General features: G+C 45.4%; 1 protein-coding gene across 16 annotated transcripts in view; it reads right to left on the reverse strand.

Annotated features, from left to right (window-relative positions):
- Positions 1-17,840, reverse strand: part of FBRSL1 (fibrosin like 1) — a 490,798-nt gene that overhangs the window by 20,998 nt on the left and 451,960 nt on the right. For all 16 annotated transcript variants that reach the window (XM_057369099.1, XM_057369098.1, XM_057369100.1 and 13 more), the window contains 2 exons: positions 5,357-5,753; positions 3,537-3,790 (listed from right to left, as the gene is read on the reverse strand). In XM_057369099.1, coding sequence (XP_057225082.1) covers positions 3,537-3,790; positions 5,357-5,753 — 651 coding nt within the window. The remainder of the gene's footprint in view (positions 1-3,536; positions 3,791-5,356; positions 5,754-17,840) is intronic.

The raw sequence follows: 17,840 nt of genomic DNA on the forward strand, positions 1-17,840 counted from the left end.
GGCACCATCCCGCTCCAGTGAAGTGCTGGGGAGTGCCCCAGAGGCCAAGAGCTCGCTAGAGAATGAGCCCTACTGACCTTCATCCTCTGGGCTTGGACATCAGAGGCACACACACACACTGAAAATGGATGTGTGCTCAGCTCTACCATGTACGTACGTCGCTGGTAGAATTTTGATGAGATCTGCAGCACAATCAGGTAACTGTGGGTTTGGGTGGCTGCAAAGAACCTGCTCGGCCATCCATCCMTGTGCCTTCCTCCCCCTTCAGCCCCAGGACATGCACACAATGACCAGGAACATCCACTCTACAAATCAAGGCCTTCTTTGCAGTAAGTTTGCTTTTAAGGTCTTAAATACCATGCAGTCCTTTTCTCAATTTATAAYAGGCTGTAATTCTCATTTTTTGTCATTGCCTCCAGGCTTTTCTCCTCCGAGAAAATACAGAGGAGGGATCAGTGGGATGAGAAACACTGAAGTGGCTCAAGATCTCATCAAGGTTGCAACGACTGCTGAAACAAAATGTTCCACCATATGACATGGCCTCTTCTCAGCATCTTCTTCTGGAATAACAACTTGCACTGAATGTGAATRTGGTTCAGGGCAGGGGAAGACAACAGTGCTTTAGAAATGGTGTCACTGGAGTCAATAAGGACCAATGTCCACCTCTCCAAAATGTCTGCTGGTGTAACAATTAAATAAATCTGTGGCTTTGCCTAAGAACTTCAAACAGGGATCAGCATCCAACATGTTTTATATTTTTTAAAGGAAGACCAACCTGTGTCCCCAGCTTGGATGACACACACCCAGTCCTGACTGATCTACTTGCTTCTGAATTTACATGAATCCGCTTCTTTCACTGTAACAACCCTTTTAAACTACAGCTCTGAATATCAAGGGGCAAAAGAACACCTGCACTTTAAAGTTTCATTTCATGTTCTGCAGGGATTTCTTTTGCTTCAAKTTTTTACAGTAACATTTGAAATGTCTAAATCAATCACTTTCTGAAGTGACATGGTTAAGATCTTTAAAAACAGGCACTCTGATGGGGAACTTCAAGGTCTACTACCACTTAGAAGCCTACACCCTATTGAAAGTTTGAAAGCAAATTTTGGGTGCCTAAGTCATTTGCTTTTCAGTAAYAAATGTACTGCTAAGAGTAGGTACTGTGTACTGCTACAATCTTTATAATTAATACAAAAGCAGAAAGTGTATGTATTTGTGATACTGAAGCCTAAGGCACTGGAGCAAAAGAGTCTATAATGGGTTCTCCTTGGACTGAGCAAATAAGAAAAAAAGATAGGCTGAAAGCACTTAGGTCCAAACCCTAACCTCTTTAGAGAATATGAGCATGATTTCATATGTGTGTGTGTTTACGCTTTTAAATCTGGCATGACTTAAAGAAACTGAATCCTTCTGTTAGCATCAAGATAATCCACTTTTCTGGAGGGAGAGATAAAAGCAAGTTGGCAGTTGTAAGTGCTCTGATATCCAATTTCTTTAAGAGACTTGAAGTCAGACTGATAGATTTGCAGCTGGCTCCAGCCCATAGCCCTCTACCACAACTTTGGCCTCCGTCAGGGAAAGAAACAGTCTGGAGATGTTTGGAGAAGCTGTGTGGCACTCRGAGGAGTGGCTCCTTCACAGAAAGGATGGAATTGCCAAGGAATAACCCAGCTCTTGAGGGGCTCTGAGCAATGTCTGGATCAGAACTAAGCTCTTGTACCTGCCAGGGATGTCAGGTCCAGTCACACAAAAACACAAYCTGGAGGAGAGTGCCTGAGCAGCCCTTGGGAGATGAGAACACTGTCCTGCATACACACAAGAGCTGGGCATGGCACAAACAGGGCACTCCTGCCCATGGTGCCCTCGTGTTCAGAAGAGAAGGGACACAGACCACTGTTTCCTCTGTGTATCTACACAGGGCAGCCCTGAGCAGAGGGCAGAAGCCCAGCAAGGGYTGCTCCAAAGTTACTTGTACTAGCTTTCGGTTTCAAAAGGAAGAAATGCCACCAGAAGTGCATTCTTGTCTCGCCCTTCAGGGCTGCTAGGCAATATTGTTTGCTTTTAAGAAAGTTTTATGTGAATGACAACAGAAGCTCCTGGTCTGCAGCACTCTGTATTGATTTTATGATGTGCCACTTTGCAGGCATTTCATATAGTGCAGACAAGAGGCATTTCACTGTCTGCAGGGTTAGACGCCCAGACCTTTCCCTCCRCTAACTTAGGCTTCTCCTACTTAAATTGCAGGAGAAATCCTTTTAGTAGGAGCAAGACTGTTACGGTTTCCTGGCAAGCTGCTGAATGTGAATAGGTCACTTGATCTTGCACCTCCTGAAGTTAATGGCGAAAACATACTTGCTTTCAGTGACTGCAATATCATGCTTTTAGTGAGCGCTTTGCTATTTCCTCTTGCAATGCTTTCAAAGTCTCCATCACAGTAGTCCTTTGCCTTAAACAGGGGAAGCAATGAATAGGTCTCCCACAGCGCTGCCAACATCTTCCCAGCCATGTGGTTGAAATTCTAGATGGTGCCAGGGCCYGTGACAGCCGCCAGCTTTGGCCTATGTGGTCCTGTCTCTGGCTGGGAACCCACAGCACTTTTGTCTATCATCATTCTCAGAGCTCACTTTGGACCAATTCGTACTTTTTTTTTTCACTTAAAGAAGCAGTTTTAAATAATGAGACATTATTTAGCTCCTGGAAGAAAAAAAGGGGATTGCAGATTTTTCCACAGCAATTCTGCCATTTCCTTATTTCTTTAACTGACTTCATAGGAAAGTGAGAGCACGTTTTTTACAAAATGCTTGTCCTGTTTAATCCCTGCTGAGTTAGTTGTGGAGTCAAATGCCAGATCAAAAGGAGGCCCCAGCAAGTGAAAGTTGCTGGGAAGTCTCCAGCTGCCAGGGACTCTTCCAGGGACAGCTGTAGGCTAATGGATAAGCTATAAACAGGGCATTTAGGGCAGAAGTGACAATAGAATGGGGCCAGGGTGAACAAAGGAAACTTTTTAAAAGGATGCAAGATAGTGAGAGTTGAACAGCAGAGCTTGTCAGCTGAGCTGTCTCTGACTCACACTGAAAGGCACAGAGCCATGGGCACAGAGCAGTCAGAGGATCCTGCTCTGCCGGCAGGATGTGCTGCTGGTCGAAGGATCAGAGCAGGGGAATGAGGGAGATTCAAGTGCTCAGTTAGAACAATTGCAGAAACGGTATTTTCTCATCAGTTCTAATAGCAGCAGCTTTCTTTGGAGAGGGGACAGAAAGGGGAGATTGGCAAACTGTGCATCACTTCTCTGTTAATCTTAAAAAATGCCTGATGACTGTGGAGCGCCACACTGGACAATTCACGCCCTGAACAGGTCTGGTAAAGCATGTCCAGGTCTCCTACCTGCATCCTGAGTACTGTCACAGTTCAGCACACACTGCCCACGGAGGGGTCTGCGTCACAGAATTTCACGAGCCCACCATCCAGCCCATGTCTCAACACCCTCCAGTGCATGCAGGGGCGCTCAGCCCTGGCAGAAGAAGGGAACCTACCCGCAGGGTGCCCGGGTATCACGAGGCTGTTGGTGGGTAACGCTGGTGGAGGTGGCAGCGTGGGTGGGGTGGCGAACATGGCCGGATGGTGCTGGTGTTGGGTCTGCGATCTGAGAGAGAAGTGCGAGGTAGCAAGATTAGAGATGGAGAGGGGCAGAGCCGGGCCGGAGGAATGGTGTGGAGGAATCTGGGGAGAGAGGGGCAGGTGCTTCGGAAGGCTGATGCTCGTTGCACTGCTAGCACTGCTGCTCCGGCTGCAGAGAGAGAGAGGGGAGGGAGGGGGAGACACAGAGAGAAAGAGTGTTACAATACAGGGCGAAACAGTGCAAGAAATACCAGAAACAACACAACTATGGAACCTCCCCAGGATTATGCTTTTGCTTGTCTTAATGRCAGTGGAGACAGTTAATGAACCTTAATGAACATCTTCAATGGGGCAGAACAGGCCTTGGGCTCTCGGGAGGGACACTTCCTCTGGTGCTACATTCCTCAGAGCTATCCAAAAGTACCGATGAAGGCCACAGAGGCAGCTGGATTTTGTACCTTTATTAAGCCTCTGATGACCTTTCAGTGTCCCTTTCAGTGTCCCTGTGGGTCCTTGTGACCAGGGGAYGCAGTGACACCGATTCCTCTTGCTGTTGCTCTGGGTGCACAGAGCTGCAGGGAATGAGTGACTCTGGGACCATGCTGGATCTGCTGCACATGCGCTGTGCAGTTGCAGTCACACAAGCATGCAAACGCACACCATATTAGTATTTTTTCTCGTAACAGTTTGTATTTTACATCTTCTTCTATCATTATTACTCCACTACAAGTGATTTAAGTTTTGTGGGCTGAAACACGCTATCACTGCAGTCATTAGTTGTGTAATTCCCACAATATTGAATATTTATTGCAAGCTAAACCTCAGAGAGAACTTGGATAGTTTGAAATATTATTCACCACTTATACTATGGTGGCATTTACAAGGTAAAACCACAACAGAGCTTAAGTATGCAGGATACTGTGAAATACACATTAATGGCAGCTCTCTGTATTCATATTCTGACCTTTGTGCAGTCAAATATTATGCTTTAAATCAGCTTTCTCATCCTGTTTAAACTAGCCTAGCTCTTGCTTGGGAGGCAAGGCATGTTTTCTGTAACAGCAAAAAGAGTATACAGGTTCCAGTTGACCAGATAAACTCTTTTCTCTAGAAACATTTTATCCATATCATTTTCACCCACMCTCCTCACTGGATGGAGGCAATTTAAACAGCTGAGCTAAACCTCCTGCAAGATCTGAGCATGTCATATTGAAGCAGATTTATCAGCCCACATGGGAGCCCTGGTCTAAGGGACACAGCGCTTTCCAATACAGATCACAGGATATYCTGAGTTGGAAGGGACCCACAAGGATCAGAGTCCAAGACAGATATCCCTCTTTTGATGCTGGCGAGCCACAAAACCCGATAACCATGAGCAAAATCACTTCAATGGAAGTATTTCTGAATATGGAACAAAGGTGCTGCTCAAAGTCAAACCCCTTAAATTTCTAAGGCAAGAACTTGCCAGCTCAGACAAGACTATGCGAAATTTTACTAGAAGCTGGGCTAAGATGAACAAATGCTTTTCCCGCAGAAGGTATGCATTTATCACCTCATTTATCACGTTTCAAATGCACTGATGAATGCTTGTGGAGTCAACCCATGAAGTCCAATATGCAAAGCATGGACCATCTTACTCCAGATGAGTGCTCATCTCGCCTCCCAGCATTTTCTATCCTGTTTGAAACAAGCTTTAGCCCAGCCTGAAGATGACGCAAGCATCCCTTGCCCTTACCTGATATTATTGAGTCCGTTGTGGGCCACCTGGTGATGCACTTGGTAGTTGAGAGGCGGAGGGATGTGGCTYGGAGGCTGGCTCCGAAGGTCAGGGATTAACTGAGGCTGCGACTGCGGCCGAGGTTGAGGTTGTGACTGTGGCCGAGGCTGCGGCTGAGGCGTGAGCCTGGGTGGTGCTGGTGCTGAAATCACTGGCTCCTTCTTCAGCAGTGGGCTCGCTCTGGCACTTGACGTGGGCGCTGAGGAAGTCGAAGTCACAACGGCAGCGACCGGCTGGGGGCTGGGGATGGGCAGGGCGAAGGGCACGTCGGTGCTCAGCTCCCGGCTCCGCTCTAGCCCAGACACCTTTGGGACACTGGCTGCTTTCGCTTCTGGCTTGTCATTCAAGGTGGGACCTGATGGAGCAACGAGAAAAAGAACAAAGCMCACGCTGAAAGGTTTGCGTTTCTTTCTCTGCTTGGTAGAACATGTGCCTGGGAAAAAAACAAGTCATGTTTCAGCTCGTGGGAGCGCCGTGGGAGCACTGCTGCTACAAGATGGATGTGTGTTTGTGGCTGTCCTTCCGCTGTCCTTGACTGGCCRGTCTACAGTACTTTGAGCATGTGTGCAAGGGACTTAGCTGTCATTGAATGAACACACAGAGCAGAGAACACACCACTTCGTGACTTCTTCAGGGGCCCAAGGTTATGTACAACAGGAGTGTGAGCATGTCTCAAGTTACTGCTACAGTATTTCCTGCTCAATGCAAGTTTCATGTTCGTGAAACATGTGCCAGCCAGATCATTATGACATTTTATTTTCCCAATGCTCTTTCAACCCTAACCCTAACCCTAGCCCACATGGGATTTAGGCTTAACTCCAGCTACAATGCACCGTGACCCATGCATCAATCCTTAATGGTAACCCCACCTGTCTTCCAGGATGGAGGCTACCTGTGATTTCTGTGTAGCAAAGGATGGGACAGCTCTGCAGCAAAGCTGCAACGCTGCTGTCCCCTCGCCACACATTTATATGGAAGAACACAACACTCCAGTTCAGTGAGCACCCAAGTGTAGTCCTGCTCACCTTAAACAGTGCAACCATCTGTGTGCACAGCATGCCAAAACTATCAGGAATGCTGCGATCTTGCAAAGTGCACCTACAGTGGGAATTCCATATGGAATGACTCCTTCTGTGGTGCCAAACCCTGCCATTTTTCATAATCAAGACAAACAAAGCATCCCGAAGAGTTAAAAGACTGGAAAGGAAAAAGGGAGGAAAGAAGAGATATTTCATATCAAGCAGTATCCAAAAGGTTGAAGACAACTGAAAAGACCAACATGAAAGCAATTCAACTCCCACTGTGCCTCCCTTTTCACCCTAATCTGTGTATCCTTGAGTGCACACATGCCCACAATTACAAGAAAAGCTCTTCACAGGCTACAAGAACTAATGCTGTTGGTGTGTTTCACACGCACACATCCCACTGTGCACACACAGCACCTTTGACTTGCAGGAGACACGCTTTTGTTACCCACCCCAACACATTGGGGCTGCCTGCATTTCAATGCTGCACACACACACACAGATGAGATGCTACCTACGCTCATTAACATGCTCTCAACACCCTCACAAACAAATTCCACCTTTGAAATTTTCCCGTCTTATCAAAGGACTGAGGCAGTTCCTGATGTAGGAGGGTGTGGAATAGCACAGAGCACACACCGTGAGCTAATTCTGGCCGTGCTGACGCTCTGACCAGCGTTTGTGAACCAGCCCAAGCGAGGCCAGAGCCCCCAGTGCCACTCCCATAGCCTGAGCAGCTCCATGCTGGCATCAGATGGGAGGGGGACAGCAATGAATCAGAGCCTGCAGCACAGCAGCTCGTGTTCTGTGCCCAGAATGCCCACGTGGTGATGGCATCTCCCTCCCCGAGATAAAAGGCAGCTTCCCACACTGCTTCTGGCTCTGCTTGCACTCTCACCAATGCGCCGTTTCCTTCATCCATCAATCAATCAACTCATCACTGCATATGYAAAAATTCAGAATGTGAGAAGAGGACGAATGGAAACATATGAACTGTATTTATCAGTTRGAAATGTCTTGAGGTCTTGGGGCCTCAAACCCACAAGTAACAGGAACAGAAGCCTTTCCAAACACCAGTGTTTTGGCTGGCAGCAAGTACTATCAACACTGTACTTTCCAGCACCTTATATATCTTTACAGGTTTGACACTATGTCTGGAGATCCTAAATTATTCTCTACAATAAATAAAAGCCTAACTCCCATTTCAGTGAATTTCTTTTTCAAATATGAATTAATGCAGCTCAGGTAACCTGGCTGTGAGATATAGCTAAACTTGGTTCCAATGCTATTTAGAATTTATTTTTAAAGTCAAATTCTCATTGCTCCTGTGCACCATTATTTTTTATAATGCCACCTATGTTTGTAAATTTTCCTCAGATTTTATTACTAACAATTGAAAAATTGTCATTGCCTAGTCAAGCCAGGGCTCCCCACATTGCATTTTGGAGCAAGTGTGCTCACAGCTGTAGATTCCACTATTTTTCAGGAGCTACCCATTAAAAGCAATTGGGTTTCATTCCTGAGCATAGGTTTCCTCAGAGCCCATTAGCTCTTTACATCCAACAGGCCTCCTCCTACAGAGTTAAACTTCATATTGCGTAATTATAGGCAATGCAGACTAATGGTGTATATTCAAAACACACTGGCACCACAAAAGTTAGTTGAGTAAAAAGTCAATTAGATCCAAAACAAATCAATAAAGTCCCACATTAAAAGCAGCTGTTTGACCAGTTTTATGTGCAACTATTGATTCCCTGTGGTTTCAGCATTAGTTCTCATTTGCAATTTTCTCAAAGCAAAAGCTTGGGCTCCCTTGCTGACTGAATTGACCAGCCAAGCCTGGCTGTGTTAGTTAGCACTGGGGGTACATGACTAATTCCTGCTGCCAACTTCCATCTCTCAGGGTGCAGYGCTGCAATGGTTTTGTGTTTCCTTCTCAGCAACAATGAAAATACCCACATGCCAGTTTTCCCACTCCCACAGAAAAGCTACAGGCATGAGTGTGAGTATTTTCTCTCCTTTTGCAGCCATGCTGCACAAAACCAGAAGCATTGAGAAGGGAAGGATACGAGAATTCATGGGTAAGGGTGGAAAATTGTGAGAGAGCAGAATCCCCAAGCCTTTTCAGGCTCTGCATAGGAATGGGACAATCTTGGTGCTTGGTGACTTGGCTGTTTCTCCTCCTGATGGCTGCAGTGCATACATGGAAGTCTCTGAGCTGAAATCCYTCAGAAAGCTAACGTTAATGATTTTAATGAGAGATACTGCCCATTCCAATCAGAATCTCTAACTCTGTAGTTTCTCTGCAGGATGCTTGAATATCCMTCCTAAGAGAACTGCACTCTTGTGTGCCCAAGCTCTGACCAGGCTGGCTGCTGCTCACATATGGAAATATCCCAAGAAAAGCAACCAAATATTCCCTTGGTGCAAGTTGGATCAAGTTGCATTGAGATCCTTTCAGAAATTTCTGTTCTTGGGCTCCTAATCCAGCCCTCCTGAGCAGATGGACCCACGGAGCTGAGCACAACTACCCCAACAAAAACACAGACCCACCCGACAACACCACAATGTTCTAGAGGCAAAAACGTGTTTATTTTTACCAAGTCCTAGAGTAATTTTCATGCTTAATGATAACAGGCTGAGCCAATTTGCCTAAGACTTGACAGTCAGCTCCAATAATTCAACCTTAATTAAACCTGAACGCATGTCAGTTCAGCTTGTCCCTTCACAGGAAATCTGACATTTGTAATGATTCATGTTCCAGCCATGCTACGGGAAGGCTGGATCACATCTGCCACTCTCCACCGTGCAGAGCGCTACCCCTTTTGAGCATGCCAACTTTTGTTTATTTTCTAACCAAACACCTTGGACTTCTTCCATTGAGAGGTTTTCTTAAATGAACAGACAGTGAAACATGTCTTGATCTCACAGGGATGAATAATGACTGAGCTCGGGAGACCGGGAAGAAAAGGCTGAAACTACTTAAACAAGAAAAAAAACCCAAAAACCTGGGATTAGTAATTCTTGTCTCCCTGATCGACTAATTTGTACATTCGGAGTGTTGCAAAATGTTAACCTCCCTGTGTCTTGGGCTACATCCAATTTCAGCTTAAACCSGTAAMGAAGAAAACACTTTTTAAGAGCACRGAGAGCTTTAGCTACTGCTGTGTAAATCTGTAGAAACCAGAGGTGAAGTTTAAGGGAAACCCCAAAGTCARCTACAGCTTAAATTGCTGTAAAAAGCATGTTTCAGGAGGGGTTACCTGAACCTGAAAGATGATCAGCCAAGACCCCAACTGAGAGTTGCCTGAATTCCCAAACTGTGCCYGGAATAACCATGTGCTGCCCATCCCCAAGGCTGCACAGGGTGACATGTCTGCCACTGTGTAACTACATGGMACTGCAGGCTAAGCACAATACAGAAAGTCCCAGACACAAATTAAACCTTTCTGTTACAGGAATTTGCTTTCAAGCTGATTAAGAGTAGCTCAAGTGCAAGGGATTAAACATGTAAAGGCTGCTTTGAGAACTCCAATAAGCAGTTACTGTGTTATACAAACAGTACTTAGGGCAACAGCAGTTCCAGCCCTGCCTCTTGCTCTTTGCAAGCTGCTGGTTGCTGCTGAAAGGGGACTGTCAACACACGTACAATGTGATTGGAAATAATCTAATCTTGCTTGCACGCCTTTCCTTTGTCTCTTAAAAAAAAGGAAAGTGGAGTCATTCAGACGTCTTTCTGCAGCCTCCCTCTGCAGTCTCCCTTGTTGCATTCAAACGTCGAGGGTGATGGGGTGATGTGAGAAAGAAATTCCTCTCCTACATCCATCAATGACATCTTTACCAATGGCAATTTCCCAAGAAACACAACAACCACCATCTGTAGCCCATCTAGCCGCCCTGTACATATCCTTGAAAACAGACACAGCCCAGACTGGCTATRGTGAACCCTGCCCCATATTCCTGCAAGAAACACTGCAAAAGCACCACCACAGGAATTATACATGGCAAGAMGCTGAGAATTTCAGAGTGAGTTGATGAGTCCCAGAGAAGAGTTYTGAAGCATCAGCAAAGGGAATGAGTAAAGAAGAGCAGGACTTTACAGCACTAGGCCCAGACAAAGAAATAAMTAAATTAATGTCAGTAAATATATTGTGTGTTTTTTAGAATTTTATTTCAAATTGAACTTTTAGGCTGCTGCATAATGTATTGTGGATATGCAACATATCATAAGCAAGAGAGAATAAAGCACTTTGCATTGACAGCGATAACACTGACACTGGTAGAGTGCTTACAAGGGAAAATCAATATTTAAGTGCTAATTCTTTATCCCTAGATGGCTTTTGCTTTTATACAGATGGCTTTTTCATTGCATTTTAGGAGSGCAGCACTGCTTAAGACATTAAGCGATTAGGCTGGTTTGCAAAGGTAAAGCAAGCAGAGCTACAGCACAGAAGACCCCCAACAAAGGGGGCACAGAGTTCCTCCACCTATTTTAATGCAAATCAGGTCAAGATAAGACATAAAGACATGGGACTTGCACATAAATCTACTGTCTGGAAGGGTCCATAGTGTGCAACATGACAATTTCTAACATCACCGAGAAGCAAAGGCCRGGCTTCCATCACAACAGCAGTACTACACGTTAGGCTCTGTCAAAACAACGTTCTACTGTGCCATGGGCTCCTCTGAACATCATGGGTTCCTGGTGGATTTTGCACAATTAATTTCAGTGTTTTCTCACAGAGAAGAGTAAACTGAGTGTGAGCACACACGCTGGTGTTGGCTCAGGACCTGTGCTGCTGAGTGCGGCCGCCCATGTGCCGAGGAGCTGCCCTTTGTTCCCAGCGCTGCTCCCACTGTCCGTTCCCAAAACCAAGGGGAWGCTGCTGCCCAGCCCGGTCTGGATTCGGCCCCTATCACTCAGTTCATTTGTACAGAGCTGTCTGTCAAATCGCATCGCCCTGCTGCAATCTGAAACACCCTCCCAACAGCTGCCACTATCAATTACTCTCCCAGGCAGCCCTGACTATCAGGAAGAGAACTGGAGCGAGCACTTGCCAGTTTTAATAAACTCTGTTGCCCAAGTCATTTAACCTGCTAGATTGCTGTACGCTGGGGCTGTAACAAGCCTTCAGCTTTTCAACCTAGAAGAAAGCAACAGTGGCAAAAAGCTGTCAGCTTGGTCCTCAGAATTAACTTCCAAGGGTGTCTTCCCCCACYCTCCCTCCCAAAGAGCCCAAGTTTAGAAGTGAAATATCTTCAGGTTATTTCCATAATGTCAGGACACAGAAAGCAGCTCTCATTTTTATCACAGAGCCAGCAGCTCCCAAGAGCGAGGGGCTGACACGCTCCACCATTTCCACATCAGGAGCACACCCGAGCAGAGCTCCTCTCTTCTRTATTCACATGAGCACATCCTGGGGGCACTCCCAGAGTTGGCTCTGGCCATGMACTGGTCACCACCACCCTAGAAATGCTGATGCATTTGTCACCACACCCCCCAAAAATGCTGATGCATTGGTCACCACCACCCCAAGGGCTTCAGGGTGCCCCAACCACCTCAAGGGCTTTGCATCCCCCACCCACAGTATGATTAAAGTTTCTCCCCCATTGAGTCAAAAACTCAATCATGGCAAATTKACATTTACTTTGATTCTTCCCAAACAGGTAGGAAAGAGTTCTTAAAGAAATACCTATCTAAGATTAAAACATTCCCATCCAGATCAGTGTTTTCAGTCTGTGGCTCACACACACCACGATGTTTGTAAATGGCAATCAAAAAAGAAAAGGTCTACCATCACTAGGATTAATCTGAACATGGAATCTGCTTGTCCACCAGAAAGCTTACTGAAATCTGCAAATCAAAAAGAAGATTCAAATGCACTGCAATGAATGCTTTCCTCAGCCAGCTCTGTTGATAAGAGCCTTTGTTGAGAAAGCTTGAAGCACAGAAAGGTTTCACCCCCTCCTGCAGAAACTGAGGAGCGAGAGCATTAAGAGCTATGGACTTGATGCCGATTTGCTGCTTTATGGCTCTTTAATGGGATGTTTTATTCCTAGAGATTTGGGAGCTTTCCATGCTCTATCGAGGCATGTTAGCTGTAAGCATGCATGATGACACACCAAAGCTGCAGGAGCTGAATGAAAATGGGTGCCAAACACAAGGATTGGGGCCACACTATAAAGAAGAAGGATCACCATTCAAATCCCCCCAAAGCAAGTCACACTGCATTTTCCYAGCAATGCTGCTTCTGGCAATATCTCAATGCAAAGCTGGAACTGGATTTGCAGCTAAAGCACCTACTGTGGATGGTGGCGTTGTAATGAGATTGAAAGTTTCATACAGGCTTTTTAATCCAGGGCTATAATGGTGGATCAAATGGGTTAAATCTCTTCAGCGCTGCTCCTAAGCAGATGCTGAATGCCTACAAACCAGYGATGCAGGAGCCTCTCGACTTCCCTGGACACAAAACATTACTGAAACTGCTTGTAGTTACATACTAAAGGTGTACCAGTCTTGTTTTTTAATATGTGATGGCCTATAATACACCTAATCTGAGTGACAGACAAGCAAAAAGGTAAATAAGTTACTTAGGAAGACAGTGGCCCAATATGAAATCAAGCAAACACACATCCTCAACTCCAGCTGTAAGCTTTTAAACAGACAGAACTGTTAGAAACCAAGGAATCTTTTGATTTTAATTAGGCAAACGAGGGCAAATAATAAACCATCAACTACTACATTACCAGAGAAAATGTACTACTTCTGCTGTTTGAAATCCATATCGATTCCCATCTAGCCTGCGAGTGAGTTATTAATCACTCCAATTAAATCATGAACACAGGTCTTTACACTGAAATTGAACCCCCACCAATAGATCGATAACTCAAACCTCCAAGAGCAATTACTGCTCAGCATAATAGAGCAGCTTGTTACTGAGAGCTCCATGCAGACCACAATTCTCTCTGTCATATCCTTCACAGGCAGTGCAAACAAACTGGGAAAAGAAAGATTTTATAACTATTATTTTCAAAATAAACAGACATCTGCTTAGAGTTACCTAATCTCTCACATCACAGAGGCAGATCTGCCAAGGTCACATTGGAGACATGATTACATTTTTTCACAATTTGTTATTCTAGCAAAGCCCTGATAAGATTGAACTATTGAAGTTCACACTCTGGTTTAATTTCAAGAGGTTAAATGCCAAATCCTTTTCTTATTGCTACAAGGAAGGGATCTGCCAGGCTGCATAATACCCTGTGTGGGCTAAGACAACAATTTTGTTTCATCTGCACAGTCTTATGAAGGTTTTGATTTTTTTTTTTTAAATGACATCAGAGAGCTCCAAACTCCCAAAGAACGATTTAAAGTAAAATCAGAAAGTGAGACTGTTCCGGAGGAGCATGTATGACCTTTCAGATCTTCCAGCCTGGAGAAGTTAAGTCAACGTCTGGCTGAGAAAGCACACTCGCTAACCAAAACCAGAAAAAGGCAGGAAAGAACATTCTGAAACACCAGATCATCTCTGCTGGGAACAGATGATTGCCCTAACCAGCMAAGTGTATGCAGGGTCACAGAAATCTCCCTTTCTGCCTTGGAAGACAAGTGATGCTTGTCCTGAAGCAAGGAAAGAGGAGCTGTCTGTGCTCAGGCCCTTGGCTCTCCGTGCTTTCCAGGTGAGAGATATTTTTCTGAGCATCCTTGCTTCTGACAAGCTCACCCCATTCCACAGCCCTGGAGCCCAATCCATCATCCTTCATTAGGGGAACTATTGGCAGCCAGTTAAGTGCTGATGGACCCACACCACTGAGCTAATGAAATAAGTTCATAGCTCACCCTTCAGCCTGTRGGCACTGGCTCCTGCCTATGGTGGGTGTCACATTCCTGCTGCTGGCATGGAAAAATGGACCAGATCAGGAAAAGCAGGTAGAGGRGCAGTGCTCCTGCTGGAGTCTCACCATAGCTTCCCACCACCAGACACAATGGCAACTTTTACAAAAGGAAGGCAGGGTGATTACCTATTCTCCCCTGTAGCAGAGGCAGAAAGAGCCTAATCAATGGTTTTCCTCCATAAGGGTGGCAAACAGATCTGCTTAGAAACAGTCTCAGCAGCCTGACTGTGGTCTGATGTTACTGCTGGAGCTGTGAGAATGTAAAGTTGTGCAAGGTGACAGAGCCTCTGCTGAGCAGGAACTGAGAGGAGTGACTGACCACGCACAGATCAGCAAAATCCCAACTTGTTTATTTGTTACATCCAGCCCTCACAGCTCAGTAACTGCTGTCACATTAGTGCTAATACGCTCATAATTTGTGAAAACAACACTTGAGATGGAGTGCTTGTCAAGTGGGGCCACTGCTTTCCAACCAGCAGCTCCCCAGACCCTGCATTATCCCACTGCCCTCCCTCTTCATTCCCAGGCACAAGGAGGCACCTTCCAGGCAGATCCCTGCCCTGGATTTAACAGCAGCATATTGCTACCCTAAAACCAACATGTTTAGCTGTTACCAAATTGGCTCCATTTTGCTTGCAGTTGTGCAGTAGCACCTCTTTCCATTAATGTGGTTGAGAATGTGGGGTCAAGATGAAGAGAAACTGCAATAATTTTCCTGCAAGCTCAAAAGCAATAAGGCCTCACTCGTCTTTGCACGGTCAAAACCAAGCTCCTGAGCTGCTGGAATGGCATCTTAAGAAAAAATTGAGATATTGAAACTAACAGACTGAACACACTCAACAATGTTTCCAGTTACATCATGGATAATTAAAATATTTAAGGGACAAGCTGCAAGTTGTTAATCAGGGAACATTTACTTGAATGGTGTGTGCCCTTTGGATTTGGTCCCTATGGCAACCAAATAYTCACTCCAAAAGGATGCGCTGGAAGAAGCATGTCAGGAGCTGCCTCAACATTTTAATTCACAGAGTGAGCAATGAATAAATACAGCAAATGACAGCACAGCACAGGCAAAAACGTTTGTAAACAGAATCAGGGAGTCACAGATGGCCTTTTCCTTTTTAAGATTAAAAAAGTTCACTCTTCCTTTACACACACCCACTATCAAGAAAACTGGACTGTGTGGCACGTGATTCACACTTATTAACTATTGGTACCAAAAGTTCTAGAGCAGAAGGAAGTTCTTTCCTTCACTTCAGTTCTCAATCCTTGYTTTTTGTTGTGATTGTTTCCACACCGCATACTGGAAGGTGCTGCACCTTCAGAAAAATCTTTTCTGTCCCACCTGGTTCAACAGGAACCACATTTTGAAAATGCAACAGCATCTAAAGGATGGCTTTGCAGAATGCTTGGGAAGGAAAGTGCTTGGGAGGATTGGTTTTTCCTTCAAAACAGGAAAGAGTGGTTTGGTATGCAATAAGGGAAAGAAAAGAACACTACACTGCAGAAGGCAAACTCCTTCAGCATGATCTCAGTGTGAGAAGTGCAGCTGCAAAGCTCCTTCCAGCTTTCTCCTTTGATGAAGTGTGAATTCTTCAATGGGCAGTAGAAATTTTGGAAATATTTTAGTGCTGGATATGCCAGAGGATAATGTATGACCTGGCATCTAATAAGACCTAACAGAGGAACACTGTGCCATGCATTGCAGTGGAATCACACCCTATTAACGAAAAGGTGCTCCTGAATCTCTTCTTGTGTGAGGGTTTATGGCTGAGGAAAGGACTCTTACAAGGCTGGAGGCTGCAGAGCAGCATGGATTGCTGTGATACCAGCCTGGATGTGCAAAAGGCCTGGAGCAGTCACTCAGCACTCGCAGACCCAAATGTGTGCTCTGAATTCCTCTTCCCACTGACTCCTTGGGGTCCCTTTACATGCCCTACAGTGGCCCTGCAAGGACCAGCAAGCACAATGGTTTCCACAGGGCTGCTGGATGGAATCTGCTGCAGGTTGTCAAGGCCATGGAAAACCCTTTGCTTCTGACGTGCATGAGACGACTCACTGTRGTGGRAGAAGTCACTCAGGAGAGYATTCACTGCCCTGCTGACTGAGGTGTTTGGCTTTCTCTGTGCCTGGGTTTAGCAGAGAGCCCCARCAGCACACAGCTCTGAGCTCTCCCACTTCCCAGGCAGAGCCACAACTCTCACAATCCCCACGTTACCCTCAGAGCTGGAACTGGGCAGGCACTGCCACATCTGACCTCTGTCTYGGGCAACAAACWGGCTCAGATTTCTGCAGAGATAATCACAGGAACAGCCTCATCTGAAATTGCTGTACATTTTCATTTCAGTGTTGGGTGAAAGAGAAAAGTAAGTATGTGGGCTTAGCCTGCAGATACTTTTCCAAGACAGTAATTGCTGCATAATTCATATTCTTGTTTTTACATGTTTGCCATGTGTACCAACAATCCCACTGAATTCACTCTAAGCTTTTCCTTCAAGTCCTCTCCACATCACAGTTTTTCCAAGCTGCACAAACACAAACAAGCCTGGAGTCCAGTACTAAGCAGCCACTTGGGTTTGGCAAATTCTTGTATTCCCAGATTCTTGCACATTAGAAGGGGAAAGTGGGGTCCAAGCTAATTTTTGAGAGTTTCTACTCCACTCATTACATCTGTATTTCCTTACAAGCACTTCTCTGTGAAGTCAGACTTGAGCCTGTGTATCTGTACCCAGAGCCAGCTGTTCCCATCAGATCCAGATCCCACAGGCTGGAGGAGTGCTGCCCTCTGCACAAGGGAAGGCTCAGAAATAGCATTTGCAACTGATAGGAAATCTCAGCACAGTAAGAAGCAATTTATAGCTTCTGTACCAAAGAGGCTCACAGAGCAGTGCAATGATGCAGTTCCTCATCTCAGCCCTTCAGCAATGGTTTGAGGTACTTCTGCTCAKATTAAACTAAGTGGAGATGACATCCCAGATCCTTGCACGGAGGGGAAATGCATTTGTTCTAATGGAGCCAGAAATGGTTAATCAATTCAGCAATTACAAATGAAATGCCTCATCTCTCAAGGGGCAGAATCCAAGTGCTGGTGCCACTGGTTTTGGTTTTGAGGACACAATATGGTTTTGTTTTTGAGGACAACACTCCAAAGTGCCAGCAGTTGGTTTCAGGGAAAACCACCTCCTCCCACATTAACATATTCATTTGCAAAATCTATCACATATGTTGCGTGCAAACTGGCTGAGAGTTGATTCAGCTCTGACAGCATGAGAGCCTCTAGCCCAAATATCTGAAAGTAATAAAATCCATGCCATCCTCATGATTCCTTATCCTAACAGAGAAGTGACCTATATTTGCTTTGCTCTGTCAGTGTTCCCAGAAGACAGAAAACAGTAGCACTGGTCCGTGCTGGGGCKGTGGACCTCACAGTGGGATAATTGTCACAAGAAAAACACAAGCAAMAGTGCTTTTGTTACAGGTTATGCTCATGGCTAATGGCAATGGCTGGGCTATCACATTCT

The sequence above is a fragment of the Malurus melanocephalus genome, unplaced genomic scaffold (assembly GCF_030028575.1).
Source record: "Malurus melanocephalus ecotype Western Australia unplaced genomic scaffold, MMel_1.1 scaffold_102, whole genome shotgun sequence".
In the NCBI taxonomy this organism is placed as follows: domain Eukaryota; kingdom Metazoa; phylum Chordata; class Aves; order Passeriformes; family Maluridae; genus Malurus; species Malurus melanocephalus.